This window comes from Schistocerca cancellata, chromosome 1 (genome assembly GCF_023864275.1).
Source record: "Schistocerca cancellata isolate TAMUIC-IGC-003103 chromosome 1, iqSchCanc2.1, whole genome shotgun sequence".
NCBI lineage: Eukaryota > Metazoa > Arthropoda > Insecta > Orthoptera > Acrididae > Schistocerca > Schistocerca cancellata.
In genome coordinates, this window is record NC_064626.1 from 671,551,946 (window position 1) to 671,566,984 (window position 15,039).

The 15,039-nt window shown below is 37.2% G+C and overlaps 1 protein-coding gene across 3 annotated transcripts in view; it reads left to right on the plus strand.

Annotated features, from left to right (window-relative positions):
* Positions 1 to 15,039, plus strand: part of LOC126183893 (uncharacterized) — a 115,526-nt gene that overhangs the window by 54,692 nt on the left and 45,795 nt on the right. For all 3 annotated transcript variants that reach the window (XM_049926219.1, XM_049926228.1, XM_049926239.1), the window contains exon 4: positions 4,803 to 8,063. In XM_049926219.1, coding sequence (XP_049782176.1) covers positions 4,803 to 8,063 — 3,261 coding nt within the window. The remainder of the gene's footprint in view (positions 1 to 4,802; positions 8,064 to 15,039) is intronic.

Genomic DNA, 15,039 nt, shown 5'->3' on the forward strand with positions numbered 1-15,039 from the left:
AGGACATTTCAGTGTCCACTCTCCTGAATATAGTTTGGACGTGGGGTAGAAAAATGCTTTAGGAAGAGGCGTGGCACTGCACTTTGGCATACTTAAGCCTAAATAAATGTCTTACATTTCCTCGAATGTGTATGTTTTATGTTTCAGACTTTTCAGAAATATGTGCGCTACGAGGTAAACATATTTTGAAAATTCGATTTTTTTAGTATTGACCCGGTTCGCAAATGTCATAGATCCGGGGCTGATGCGCAGAGCAGTCTGAGTTATAGTGGGTAGTCTCCACGTGAGCCGTGTTTACATTTTGTGATTTTACTGTTTCTCCTTCTTTTACTCTCACGTCAAATGAAAACAAAACGGATATCTGTGGCCACGAGCTATGAATTAAAACACATAAACATATTTACGGAAGGCTGAAATATGTCATTAGTTTCAGATTTTATTTTATTTCCGCCTTTCTGACAGTCAAGCATTAAATCGCCTTGCGGAACAATGAAGTTATTTTTGTCTGTTTGGCTAAAGAAATTTGACTTTTGTTAACCTTTTCGGCAGAGGCAGTCAATGTATTTGAAACGAAACGTTTAAATCCACAGTACTAGCTAGTTTCAACTGTTCGCTGTATTTCAAGTGCACGTTTTCATTTTCTAGCACATACGGCATTATGCTATAATAAAGAACCAAACATGATATAATACAGTACTGGTGCTCCAAGAAAATTTACATCCCGAAAACCACACTGAAAAGCTTAATATCAGGTAGAGTTCTACTTCATTGGGTATCTGGACATACGAATGTGCCCTTTAAGTATGCACTTTAAATGTGCACATTTTAATATGGTTCACAAAATTCCGATGCTCTTGCAGCTTCCTCTGATGTCTTGTTTCTTTTATGACATAATGTATGATCTTTCAATGTTTTACACGTACGTAAATACGGGCTTCCTACGTCATTGTAGCTGCGGAAGCGCGCGGTGTCGCCTGTGATCTGCGCGCTCTGGCAACTGCTGAAACGAACCTATTTCTAACAGGTCGCGCGAAAATATTGCAAATAGTGGTTTGAAAAGCGTTACTTTCAAAGTAAATATCCTTTTACGTAAGTTGAGTTATGTGCAAGAATGTACCATGAATTTATTAAATCACAGAGCGTTTGACTCTCGATTAAAAATCAATTCTTTGATGACAAGCCATTTAGAAGACTTTCGAACCCTGAAGATCAGACATTTATGTTATTATTAAAAATTTTACTGGCACATTTGTGTGATATATCTTAAGGTGTAACACGCGTAAAAAAGATCAACAGTATATGCGAAAGCCTAGCTTCTCTTGCAGCTTGAGAACAATATTATAAGTGAAAACTTTGCTTTTCTTGTAGTAACACTATGTATATTAATTGAAACTATTAACTTTCCCTGTTTGTGTGTTCATGCTACTTAACAGTGATGTTGCTCTTGGCTGACTATATCATGTGTCCTACGCTCCGAATATCCGCTGTCATCGGCTGGCGAGATCACGTGACATGAGCTACGAACGGCTTACAAAAGCGCATCGAAATCACGATTTCAATGATTTGGAAAGTAACATGCGGTGTTTGGTGGAATTCCAATGTATGCTTTCGTAATACGAAAATACGCAGCGTACAAGTTTCTGCACATCAAAGATATTTCCAAAACATGTCTTTTTACCTGAGTTTTGTTTTCTAAAGTGCTGGGAAATTGTACGCCCGTGTATAAAACCATAACCATTCAAAGGATTGGTAAGGGAAAATATACTGTCATCCGGGAGAAAGTGTATTTTTAACCGGGAAATCCGGGTAAAATCCGGGATTTTTTTTTTCCTTGTCCACGTATACACCCTGACAACACTATCCAAAATCTCCCGTGTCCAAAATCACTCCGTTTGACAGTGCTCGTATTTTCATGCAATTAGTAACTAAAAACAAAAGATGTTATTTTTATTAGAAAATTATTATTCAGTATTTGTTATACAACATTTGAATTTAACAATAAAAATAAAAAAATCCTAATTTGCATTTACCAAGACTTGAACCTGTGATCTTGGGAATTTATACTTCATCAAATTACCTTCCATTGGGAAAGTACTCAGAAATCTTTATACATTTTTGTTTTGTTTTAGCTGCCTCATAGTACTTTAGGAAACTGGTGCCCAACTACTAACCTTTAACTCCAGTAGGTGTGATTGGCTAAAATCAAAGAGGGCCGATCCATAAGATCTTGTTGAATTAATAATCTGATGTTTCTGCCAACCACCACATTCAGACAAGTTAGTCACACAAAGATAGCCTAAACTCAATAGCATGAAAATACCTCAAGTGTAAGGTAGCAATAGGCGATGACTTGAACCTGCTCAGTATCAACTGGGAAAAATACACATACATCATTGGTAGTAAAGAGAAACATTCTGGTAAAATAAAAAATTTAGTTCAGATCTGGTGAATGCAGAATAATTGTGTTCAAAGTTGAAAGATGCTATAAACATAGGTGTGTAGAAATAAATTCCAAGTAAAGTAATAAGAGACGGCAAAGACCTGGCTTGGTTTACTATATAGTCCAGAGAATGTTTCAAAACAGTGACTACTAAAGTCTTGCTACAAAAAAGACTTAATAGTAAATCTTGCATCTGTAAGAAGGTCCAAGCATAAAACCTATAATAATTTTCACTGTCAGATTCTCATGAGAGATGTATCAGAAAAACCGAACAATTCCTAATAAAGTTAATGAAAGCATCCAAACCTTCCATTTAATCTATCATGGATCCACCTGTTGTTGAAACTGATGGCAACAGACAGGAAGCAAATATATTACATTACTCACTTAAAAATGTATTCATGCCTGAGACTATTAAATTACCAAAGTTTGACCATCACATGCACTCACAAATATTAGTTCCCCAGGTACTGAAAAACAATTAAGATGGCTTAAGGCGAACAGGGTAACAGGCCCTGAAGGAATTCCATTTATATTTTACATTGAATATGGTGTGGAAACAGCTCCTCTCCTAGCTCATTTTTGTCAAAAATGTCTGTGCAGTAAATAATCCTGTATGACTGTATAAGAGCGCAAGTCACATCTGTTCACAAAAATGTGAAAAGACTGGATGCACAAAATTACAGACCAATGTTGCTGACTTTGAACTAGAGCTCAGACATTATGGTATTCCTGGAGGAAAACTAGCTTATCTCAAAGTCTCATCTTGGATTCAGGAGAAGCAATTTGCCTGAAAAACAGCTTGCTTTAATCATACTGCTTGTTCATCAATACCTTAACATCACTTTGCAAACAGTAGATGTAGGTGAAAAGGTGGATTCTGTCTTCCTAGATTTGCAAAAGGTGTTCATTTTTATCTCTTTCAGTGTTTGAATGGATAATGAAAGAAAATGTATTCCCTGCCATGCACTGTTAAGTGCCTTTCAGTGTATATTGGTGCAAGCTCTACTGCATACCGTGTGGTGTAGTGGTTAGCATCACTGTCTGGTGGGCTAGGGGTCACCAGTTCAAACCTTGGACACCAGCAATTATTTGTTATTTCATACTTGTCATTTCAGGAAGGTTCATGAAGTACCTTATGTTTGTATATCTGGAATATTCAGTGATTGAACCAGGATGTTGGATGCTGTGATGTTGTGCTGAATTGCATCGGGCTCATGCAATGCTGCAGTATTAGGGTAGCTTCTGCCTTGGACTGGCGCCATGTTGGTAGACCCATGCTGGCTGTTGTGCTGACTTCAGCACAGGATGCTGATGTCATTATCCATGGCTATGGATTGCTGATCTCCTCATGATGCAGCAAGTGTAAGAACAACACTAGAACAATCACACACAAAATTTTACTATACTGTAACCAGAGAATCAAGTGTGAATCACATGATCGCCACCAATCCTATTGATAAAGTATTCTAAGCTAGTTGGAGTGGAATACTTATGTCATCGAAGAGGGGCTCTGCTCTATGATGACATTCATAATGATCAAATCAGCTCTGCTCCTCTTGAGTTGTCAGTGTTTTTTGGTTCCACTACATTAGCTTAACAAATTTGCTACAGTGTCTTTACTGCTTAGTTGCTAGGTATACTTGCATCCTACCTAGTGTTTCTTACGTAATGTTACAAAAGTAAAGAATGCAGTTCAGTCTTATCTTCTAACCATTTTCTGCTGAACTAGCTCGCAGTTGCACACAAGTGTTTTGATGTGCTGACTCCCTGATTGAGTAACGGTGTTGGAATGTTTACACTTTCTGGCTGGTAGCTGTTGACACTTGCACATGATTGAGTAATGCTGGCTGTTCGGGCTTAGAAAATTTTACTCTCCCTTTTTGTCAATAATTTTTTGCGTAACATTTCCCTCCACTTTGTACCAGTGTTTATAGGTGTGGGATTAGAACGAAATATACATGGTAATCCCCATGGTTGCACTACTAGCAAGTGCAGTAAGAGTCGGTAAACAGAAAATATTGAAGTTACTTGTAATAAAAAATTATCAATGGGTATCTACACCTAGATTAGGAGATAAACTTGTAAAATACAAAGCATTCTATTTGTGGACATATGAAAAAGACCAAGTATACACACGTAGTTTGTTCAAACCTCATTAGTGGCGATAGTAACAGTTGCTATTATCATTATATTGCTTAACATTTTGTGTGTTGTGTGTTTATTAGCTTGACTTCATCTGTGATTGTTATTTTACTCACTAAATATACAAATTGCAAAATTATGTTTTTGTCAAGACAGTTTGTGTCATTTATTTTGATTAATTTTGTAATGTTCTGCATTTTTGTTGTTGATGTTTTAGGAACATTATGAAGCTTACCTGAAGCGTGTATATCCAACATGGAAGAATAAGAGTCCAGGTATCGCATCTGCTAGAAGTAATCACACAGGGCATAGCCCAGTTTGTTTTGATCAGCACATTGAATCATCATATGCTGAAAGCTTTACAACTCCATTCACAGCCAATCGTAGAAATTCTGTTTCCTTCTCAGATAATCTAACATCATCTCCAAGATTAATGGATATTTCATACTCACCAAGAAACTTTGACGATACTATGAGCCCTAATGGTTTTCCTAGATATCAGCAACGCACTCTAGATAGAGAGGTCACTGGAGGTAAATCAAAGTTTCCAACAAATGCGTATGACAAAGTTGCAATAAAAAAAGGATTGGAATATGATCATGGTCCTGACAATTATATCAGAGGAATGAAAACAGAGTTTAACAATACAGGCACATTACATGACAGCCCAAATATCATAAATGGATACTTGGGATTTACAGGGCAGTCAACTGTTTCGAACTCAGACATTTACTTCAGTTCTGACACTCAGAAGTTCCCTTCCACATTTGAGAACAGAATGCAAAATTTGAATGATAGCAAGACAGAAATTCATGGTCCACGGGACAGACTTCAGTTCTTACATGAAAATAACATTATGGGCAATATGGAAAGATCTGCAAGTGTAATGAATTCTGTGAAGGGGGATTTAAGTCCTGTGTACAAAAAAGAAAGTAAGGATCTGGCTGCTGGTATGTCAGCAGACATAGAATGGGAGCAGAATACCAGTCGTGATCTTCTCAATATGTCCCTGACAGATGATGGAAAGGTTTCAAATGGTCCACGGAAAGCAGAACAACTAATGAAACATCAGCAAAATTTACATGTACTTAAAATGCAGATGGAGGATGTAAAAACCCCAGTGACAGAAGATAGTTATGCTGAGAACCATGATGACAGCAAAGATTTTCTTGAGGAGAATATTCAAACACATGTTAAAGGAGATTTGTCTTCAGATTATAACAAACAGGAAGAAATTGGAACTGTTTCTCCACATAAGACTTATGTCCAAGAAAGCCACAGTGAAAAAGATGAACTGGATGGTATAAACTCTGCAGATAATTCTACTGATGATATTTCTATTGAAATTGGTAGAAAAATCGAAAGAGCTCTGTCTTCTGAAAGAGAAACAGTAAAACCATCAGGTTCTCCAGAAAGACAGAGAAATCTTGACATAATAATGGAAGAAACCAACAATACTGAAGAGACTCATTCACAAACTAAGTCAATGCCAGAAAAAACTAATGACTTTTCTGTGAATGACACTGAATTGTTAAGTGGCGCCATACTGACAGAAGATGACGAGCTGCAGTATAGTTTGAGTAATGACACTGGACATAAAGAGACCAATGAGCAGCAGATAATTTTAGAAGAGAAAGCTGTGCACAGGACTGCTTTGCCTGTACAAGGTGAACAAATAACATCTGACATCAAGTCCCAAAGTAGAGACTTTTCAAGGGGAGACAACCACACAAATTTTGAAGGAAATGGCAGTGAAGCAAATCAGGGAACTTATGAGAGTAATATCCAAAATGTAAATGATAATGTGATGTATCTTCAGCAGCCACAGAATGTTTATGAAACTGCTCCAGCTTATACCGAGGACACCAGGCAAACTGTGTATGGTGATTATAATAATGGGATGGTAAATGCTCAGGATGGTGAACAATATTTGCAAGAGGCTCCTAATCCAGAAGTTCTTGCTGAAACATATGATGTGCCAGCTGCAAACTTTGACAGTGGGCTTCAACCAATACAAACTGGAGGTGGCGACATGAATGTATCTGGAGTTATATTTGACAGTACCCAGGATCAAAATTATATTTATGATACTGTACAGAACGTACAAGACAATTATAATCCTGGTGGAGGATTAAGTGAAAATTTTTATGTGGAGACCTATGAGTCATCAGATCCTAATTTTGGACAGCAGTTGCAGCCAAACGATGTTGTTCCTGATCAGAACTGGGAACCACATAATGAGATGGCATTTCAAGGTGACAGTGGTCAAGATGAAGTTCAGTCTACTTATCAGAACTTTGAAATACAACAAGATGTGGACACCCAGAACTTGCAGCCTGGAGAATTCATATATACTCAGGAAGTCCCTGGCAATGACCCTCAGTTCTACACAAACAATTTAGAGCAACAGGGAGCATATAATCAGCAACCGGGTGAGGACCAGTATTTCTATGGTGATGGTGTGCAGACTGGCAGTGTTCAAGAAGATGTAAGTGGCAACCAGCTTGATTACGTAACCAATGATGCTGTATTAGAACAACAAATGTACCAACAACCTGATGAAGGGGATGGAGGTTGTAGTCCACAGCCTGATGATGAGCCTAACTGTGTAATGGACAGGGCTGATGATGGGGTTGCAATTTCTTCCAGTCAGGTATTTGACAAAAGCCAACTTCCTGATATTCATGTACAGCAAAAGTCAGGACAGTACACTGAAAATTTGCATGCAGTGGCAAGTGAATCATGTGAGAGATCTAGCAATAATTCTGAAATGCAGAGAGAAATGTTAGAAGAACAAAATGCTTGCAATAGTGAATCTGTTCCCAATACTGTGCGAGACTCAACAAATTTATCTGACAACCTGGAGACAGAAAACACAAGAGTCAAGGGAGAATTTTGTCAAGATCCTAGTGATATCAAAACAGTACTGGCTCCTAGTGAAACTACTGACAATAAAAGTGATGGTGGGATAGGCATTGAACAGTCTCCTAGTACAACAAAGATTGCAGCAAAAAAGGCAAGTAATGATGTGCAGGGTGATGGGAGTCGCATTGACTTACTTAACACTATATCAGAAGAAGTGAAAGATGAAACAGCTAATACAAATGGCAGCAATTCATTGAAAGATGCTCCAAGAAACGATCAGCACAAAGATATCATAAGTGGACATCAAGAGGTTGTAGAAAGCAATATTATTACTAAATCAGATGAGAAAGTGTCAAACAGTGGGAACAAGAGAGAGGAGATGAACACTTATTCAAACAAAGAGCCATCTGATTTAGAATCCGCAAAGTCAGTAATATCAGGGGATGAGGAATTTACCGAGTCATTTGATGGAGGGAAATATCATGAACCAACAGTGGGTTATGAACGTGGTATCCCTGGCTACAATAATGCTGCTGACAGTAGCACAACTGAAGACTCATCAGAACGCTGGACAACAATGCCGAAGAAGACAAGGCAACAAATGACTCTCAAGGTATTGCTAATGACACATGCCTATGAATGAGCTCTAATAATGTGTAGATATTATAAAGCCATTATTGATGCAATTTTAAATGGTTTGCTATATTTTTTATACATAAAAAAGATTTTAAAAAAATGTGGCAGAAAGTAGCAACATATCAGAGTGTCGAGTTGAAATTCTAAATTTTTTAATGTTTACAAATGAATGGTGATAAATTAATGTACTGTGTTTTATTTTGTTACTGTTTGCCTCGAAAACTTGAAATGAGTGAAAACAATGGTCTGCATATTTGATTTTTTTTTTTTAAACTGTGTATTGTTGTTGTTGTGGTCTTCAGTCCTGAGACTGGTTTGATGCAGCTCTCCATGCTACTCTATCCTGTGCAAGCTTCTTCATCTCCCAGTACCTACTGCAACCTACATCCTTCTGAATCTGCTTGGTGTATTCATCTCTTGGCCTCCCTCTACGATTTTTACCCTCCATGCTGCCCTCCAATACTAAATTGGTGATCCCTTGATGCCTCAGAACATGTCCTACCAACTGATCCCTTCTTCTGGTCAAGTTGTGTTACAAACTTCTCTTCTCCCCAATCCTATTCAACACCTCCTCATTAGTTATGTGATCTACCCATCTGATCTTCAGCATTCTTCTATAGCACCACATTTCGAAAGCTTCTTTTCTCTTCTTGTCTAAACTATTTATCGTCCATGTTTCACTTCCATACATGACTACACTCCATACAAATACTTTCAGAAATGACTTACTGACACTTAATTCTATACTCAATGTTAACAAATTTCTCTTCTTCAGAAACGCTTTCCTTGCCATAGCCAGTCTACATTTTACATCCTCTCTACTGCGACCATCATCAGTTATTTTGCTCCCCAAATAGCAAAACTCCTTTACTACTTTAAGTGTCTCATTTCCTAATCTAATTCCCTCAGCATCACCCGACTTAATTCGACTACATTCCATTATCCTCATTTTGCTTTTGTTGATGTTCATCTTATATCCTCCTTTCAAGACACTGTCCATTCCGTTCAACTGCTCTTCCAAGTCCTTTGCTGTCTCTGACAGAATTACAATGTCATCGGCGAACCTCAAAGTTTTTTTTTCTTCTCCATGGATTTTAGTACCTACTCCGAAATTTTCTTTTGTTTCCTTCACTTCTCGCTCAATATACAGATTGAATAACATCGGGGATAGGCTACAACCCTGTCTCACTCCCTTCCCAATTGCTGCTTCCCTTTCATGTCCCTCAACTCTTATAACTGCCATTTGGTTTCTATACAAATTGTAAATAGCCTTTCGCTCCCTATATTTTACCCCTGCCACCTTCAGAATTTGAAAGAGAGTATTCCAGTCAACATTGTCAAAAGCTTTCTCTAAGTCTACAAATGCTAGAAACGTAGGTTTGCCTTTCCTTAATCTTTCTTCTAAGATAAGTCATAAAGTCAGTATTGCCTCATGTGTTCCAACATTTCTACGGAATCCAAATTGATCTTACCTGAGGTCGGCTTCTACTAGTTTTCCCATTCGTCTGTAAAGAATTCACATTAGTATTTTGCAGCTGTGACTTATTAAACTGATAGTTTGGTAATTTTCACATCTGTCAACACCTGCTTTCTTTGGGATTGGAATTATTATATTCTTCTTGAAGTCTGAGGGTATTTCACCTGTCTCATACATCTCTACTCATGGTAGAGTTTTGTCAGGACTGGCTCTCCGAATGCCGTCAGTAGTTCTAATGGGATGTTGTCTACTCCCGGGGCCTTATTTCGACTCGGGTCTTTCAGTGCTCTGTCAAACTCTTCATGAAATATCATATCTCCCATTTCATCTTCATCTACATCGTCTTTCATTTCCATAATATTGTCCTCAAGTGCATCGCCCTTGTATAGACCCTCTATATACTCCTTCCACCTTTCTGCTTTCCCTTCTTTGCTTAGAACAGGGTTTCCATCTGAGCTCTTGAGATTCATACAAGTGGTTCTCTTTTCTCCAAAGGTCTCTTTAATTTGCCTGTAGGCAGTATCTATCTTACCCCTAGTGAGATAAGCCTCTACATCCTTACATTTATCCTCTAGCCATCCCTCCTTAGCCATTTTGCACTTCCTGTCAATCTCTTTTTTGAGATGTTTGTATTCCTTTTTGCCTGCTTCATTTACTGCATTTTTATATTTTCTCCTTTCATCAATTAAATTCAATATATCTTCTGTTACCCAAGGATTTCTACTAGCCCTAGTCTTTTTACCTACTTGATCCTCTGCTGCCTTCACTACTTCATTTCTCAAAGCTACCCATTCTTCTTCTACTGTATTTCTTTCCCCCATTCCTGCCATTTGTTCCCTTACGCTCTCCCTGAAACTCTGTAAAACCTCTGGTTTAGTCAGTTTATCCAGGTCCCTTCTCCATAAAATTCCCACCTTTTTGCAGTTTCTTCAGTTTTAATCTACAGGTCATAACCAATAGATTGTGGTCAGAGTCCACATCTGCCCCTGGAAATGTCTTACAATTTGAAACCTGGTTCCTAAATCTCTGTCTTACCATTATATAATCTATCTGAAATGTGTCAGTATCTCCAGGCTTCTTCCATGTATACAACCTTCTTTTATGATTCTTGAACCAAGTGTTAGCTATGATTAAGTTGTGCTCTGTGCATAATTCTACCAGGCGACTTCCTCTTTCATTTCTTACCCCCAATCCATATTCACCTACTACGTTTCCTTCTCTCCCTTTTCCTACTACCGAATTCCAGTCACCCATGACTATTAAATTTTCGTTTCCCTTCACTATCTGAATAATTTCTTTTATTTCATCATACATTTCTTCAATTTCTTCGTCATCTGCAGAGCTAGTTGGCATATAAACTTGTACTACTGTAGTGGGCATGGGCTTCTTGTCTATCTTGGCCACAATAATGCGTTCACTATGCTGTTGGTAGTAGCTTACCCGCACTCCTATTTTTTTTATTCATTATTAAACCCACTCCTGCATTACCCCTATTTGATTTTGTATTTATAACCCCGTATTCACGTGACCAAAAATCTTGTTCCTCCTGCCACCGAACTTCACTAATTCCCACTATATCTATCTTGCCATTGGAGGGGAGGCTTGCGTGCCTCAGCGATACAGAAGAATTGTATAAACTTACGGGAAGGAAGTAGCAACATTCATTTTCGGTGGAATTATTTGGTTTTTATCAGAAATAACTTGTTCATTATGGGAAATTCAGTTTGCGAAATCTGCAGCTCTTCCAGCAATGTATGAACATCTGTGAAAATGCAACACACATAAGGAATTGTTTAAATGAATTCAGACTTACAAGATATATTAAACAGGGTAACACCAGCCAGTGATTAAATTTTCAGAGAGATAGCATGCAGTTAGACCTAACTGCACTCTCTTCTGAACGAAAGGAAAGACCAATTTTACACAGTCCGTAAAGAAACATAAATTTATATGTAAATGTGAAAGCAAGTGACAATATGTCTTGTTACAAATAGCATAATATAAGTGTGCAAGTGATTTTAAATGATGAATACTGATGGTCATTCTGGAAATGGGTTTATCATACTACTAGATTGTACTCATAGTAAACACGCTACTGTAATAATAAGGCATGTTAAAATTAGTGGATGAAAGAGGGCCACACAAAGTGACGAATGGCCCTTGAAATGTGACCACTATGTGGGATGACTGCTATCCTGTTCACGTGATTGTAATGGATTTGTTGGAGTGCTGAGACAGGTCTGAGTTGAATCAGACGTAGCCTATAGTGCACTAAACTGATCTGCATGCTGCTGTGTAGGCTTCCATTATCCAAAATCACAAATGTTTCAGACTGCAATGGGCATGCGAATGCTATCTCTGGCATGCTTTATGACAAAATGTACAGTTTTCAATCTTGTCTCACGTAACCTGCTCTGCACTCCTGAGAAAGAACAATATTATACCAAGTATAGCCTATGAAGTACCATAAAACTAAATTTAAATGTGGAAGCATATGGCTGTATGCCTGGTTGCAAATAGCAAAGTATCAGCATGTAAGTGACTTGAAACAACAAAATCTGGTGGTCATTCTGGAAAAGGGTTTACCAAACTATGACATTTGATAGGCATGCTGCTGTAATAATGAGGCATGTTAAAACCTTCGTCAAGAGACCACAAATGCTCCAGACTGCAATGGACATGTGAACAATGTCGCTGGCATGCTGAGTGACAAAAATGTACAGTTTTCAGACTAGTAACACTTTAACCTGCAGGCCACTCTAAGCCATAAGTTTAAGATACTATTTTGTAGCCAGATTCTGGAAGACTGCATTTTTTCAGTAACATAGCTGACAAACATTTAATATAATAGTTTAAAGCACCATTTGACACAAAATTAAATCTCAGCTCTTACCTACTGAAGGCAGCCTGAATGACAAACACTGTGTCATGTATGTTGGGGGTTGCAAAATAGTCCCCCTTTCTCACATGCTGTGTTTAGGAGTACAGTGCATGGTAACATGTGCATAAGAATGTACAGAACTTCTCAAATAATGGCAGGTAGCACAGCTCCCCTGGCTTTTACTTTCAACTGACAGTTCACTGGTAGGCAACTTGCACTTCTGCTCTGAAGCTCAGTCAAGCCCATATTTTATTTATGGGAGGAAGGGTGTATCAGAACAATAAAACTCGCAAGAATGTTGGTAGGCACACAGAATCATTGCACTCATTTTCTAGGACATTTGAAAGTTAATAGTACTTATTGCTTATAATAAAAATAGTACAAAATTATCTACTAAATATATGCCATAAATGAGGTCATCAAAACTTTCATGTGAAATTCATTGCTTTTTCCAAGGTTCTGATATTTTTATAACAAGCACTTTTAGGTGTTAGTTTGTTTACATATTATTTGCAATGAATACTTTGTGCCTAAGTGAAGAGTTACCTCAAAAAAGTCTCCTGTAGGACACCAGTAAATAAAAATACACAAAATTTTTAAACTTACTGATTTTCATGCACAAAATTACCTTTAGTGTTGAGGCACAAAATGTGTAAACTTAGTGATTTTTGTGAATCCATATTATTAATTTTCTAGTTTCAACTCTTATTGTCCATTTTGGATATTGTTGACAAGTTAAATTGTCTGCTTCTCTAGTCTCCAGCGTGCTATTGAAGAATTTATGCCTGACCTCTGCATGTTCCTTGAGCACTATTGATAAGTTAACTTGGACATCCCTGCCTTTCCCCAAGCACTAATAACGGGTATAGTCGCACCAGCATTCAGGTCCCTGCATGCTGTTGATCAGTTTAAGTGTGCAGCAGATTTTTTGCCCCAAGTCTCAGTAGCTTTCAATGGTTCTGGCTGCTGAGCTGTGTGCAGCTATTTTGTATGTTGGCATCTCTTTTTGCTGCATTCTACTTTACTTTATGTCTTACTGTTTATGAGGACTGGCATCATAATATTTTTGTTATCAGTTATTCTCTTGAGGAAGAGATCATGGAGATACCGTGAGGACTAATTATTCATTGTCAATGAATGTGAAACTTGCCCAGAGATTCTGAAAGTAACAGTCTTAAGTCATCTATGTCAGCAGGTGTAACATTACAATCTTACACTTCAACAAGAGATATAATCGATAGTTCATCCAAATCTGAAGAATCTGAAAGTGATAGTGAAACACTTAGAAGCAAGCACAGTTTAGTAACAAATTTGATTGGAAATAATATGATTGTCTTCACTTAATCACACATTTGATGATTCCTTTTTGGGGCTCAACTGTCGGCCTCATGTTAGGTTTGATGAAGATACTGTGCTGATAGATATATTGACTGGAAGTTTGAAGTGCTGTGATGTCTATTTCATTTCAGAAGTATACATAAGTAAAAATACAGCATGCACTGTATCAGATAGACAAAAATGATCTTTTATTTATGATATTAAACATTTCATATATCAACATAAAATATTTTTAAGTTTCTCTTGATGGGACATCCTGAGATGATGAGAAAATGATCATACACCTTGATTTCCATTGCCCTGAAGATTTTATTGGAAAAGTGCACACAATATCTGCTGTTTTCATGCATTTCCGTAAACTTTTTAGGAGCATGCACATCTTTTCCATTGTTGCTGTCTATGAACAAAATGTTGTTTCAGAAAATACACAGGGTAAGCTGAACATTTTGGATTATGTACACCTCATTTCAAAAGTTACATTAAATTTATGGAATATTACTAACTGAGTGACAGATAACTTTTTCCATTCTAAATGGACAAGAAATAATAAGAAGTTTAAGAAACACATTGCCAACACTTTTAACTGAATGAGAACTTTTCCATTAATGTACTAGATACATAGTGTGCTGTTATAGATAGGCAACCTGTCAGCCTCAGTGATGAAGCACTAAATTAATCTAGTGAAAAATCATTCATGAAACTACCAAATAAATCTCATGATATAATAAAAGTGAAGTTCAAAAGGTTTTAATGGGGTGACAACAAATCCCAATACTCAAAAACACTGTTACAGATGATCAATATATGTTGTTCACCATAACACAGCAATAGAATACTTTTGACTACAAAAATATCGTAAAGGAAAATGGTATCATTGATGATATTCATCCCTCGCACTCAACAAAACAGTACAATCTAAACATGAACAGAAAGTAACTGACAGTGTATGATCCAAAACTATCTGCTTAACTAAAATAAAATTTGTTTCTTAAAAGACATCATAGTCGCCGTTGACTGTATAAAATATTTATTGTTACTATTACAATTTTCAAGTAACACTGCAAAGTTACATTCTGTGAGAATATAAAACTATCTGACATGAGTACATGTTATATTCTGACAGAATGTAACTTTGCAGTGTTACTAGAAAATGGCTGTAAGGCCGAAATTGCAATAGTAACAATAAATATTTTATACAGTTAACGGCGACTATGATGTCTTTTAAGAAATACTATATGACTGTGAATCCCAACCATG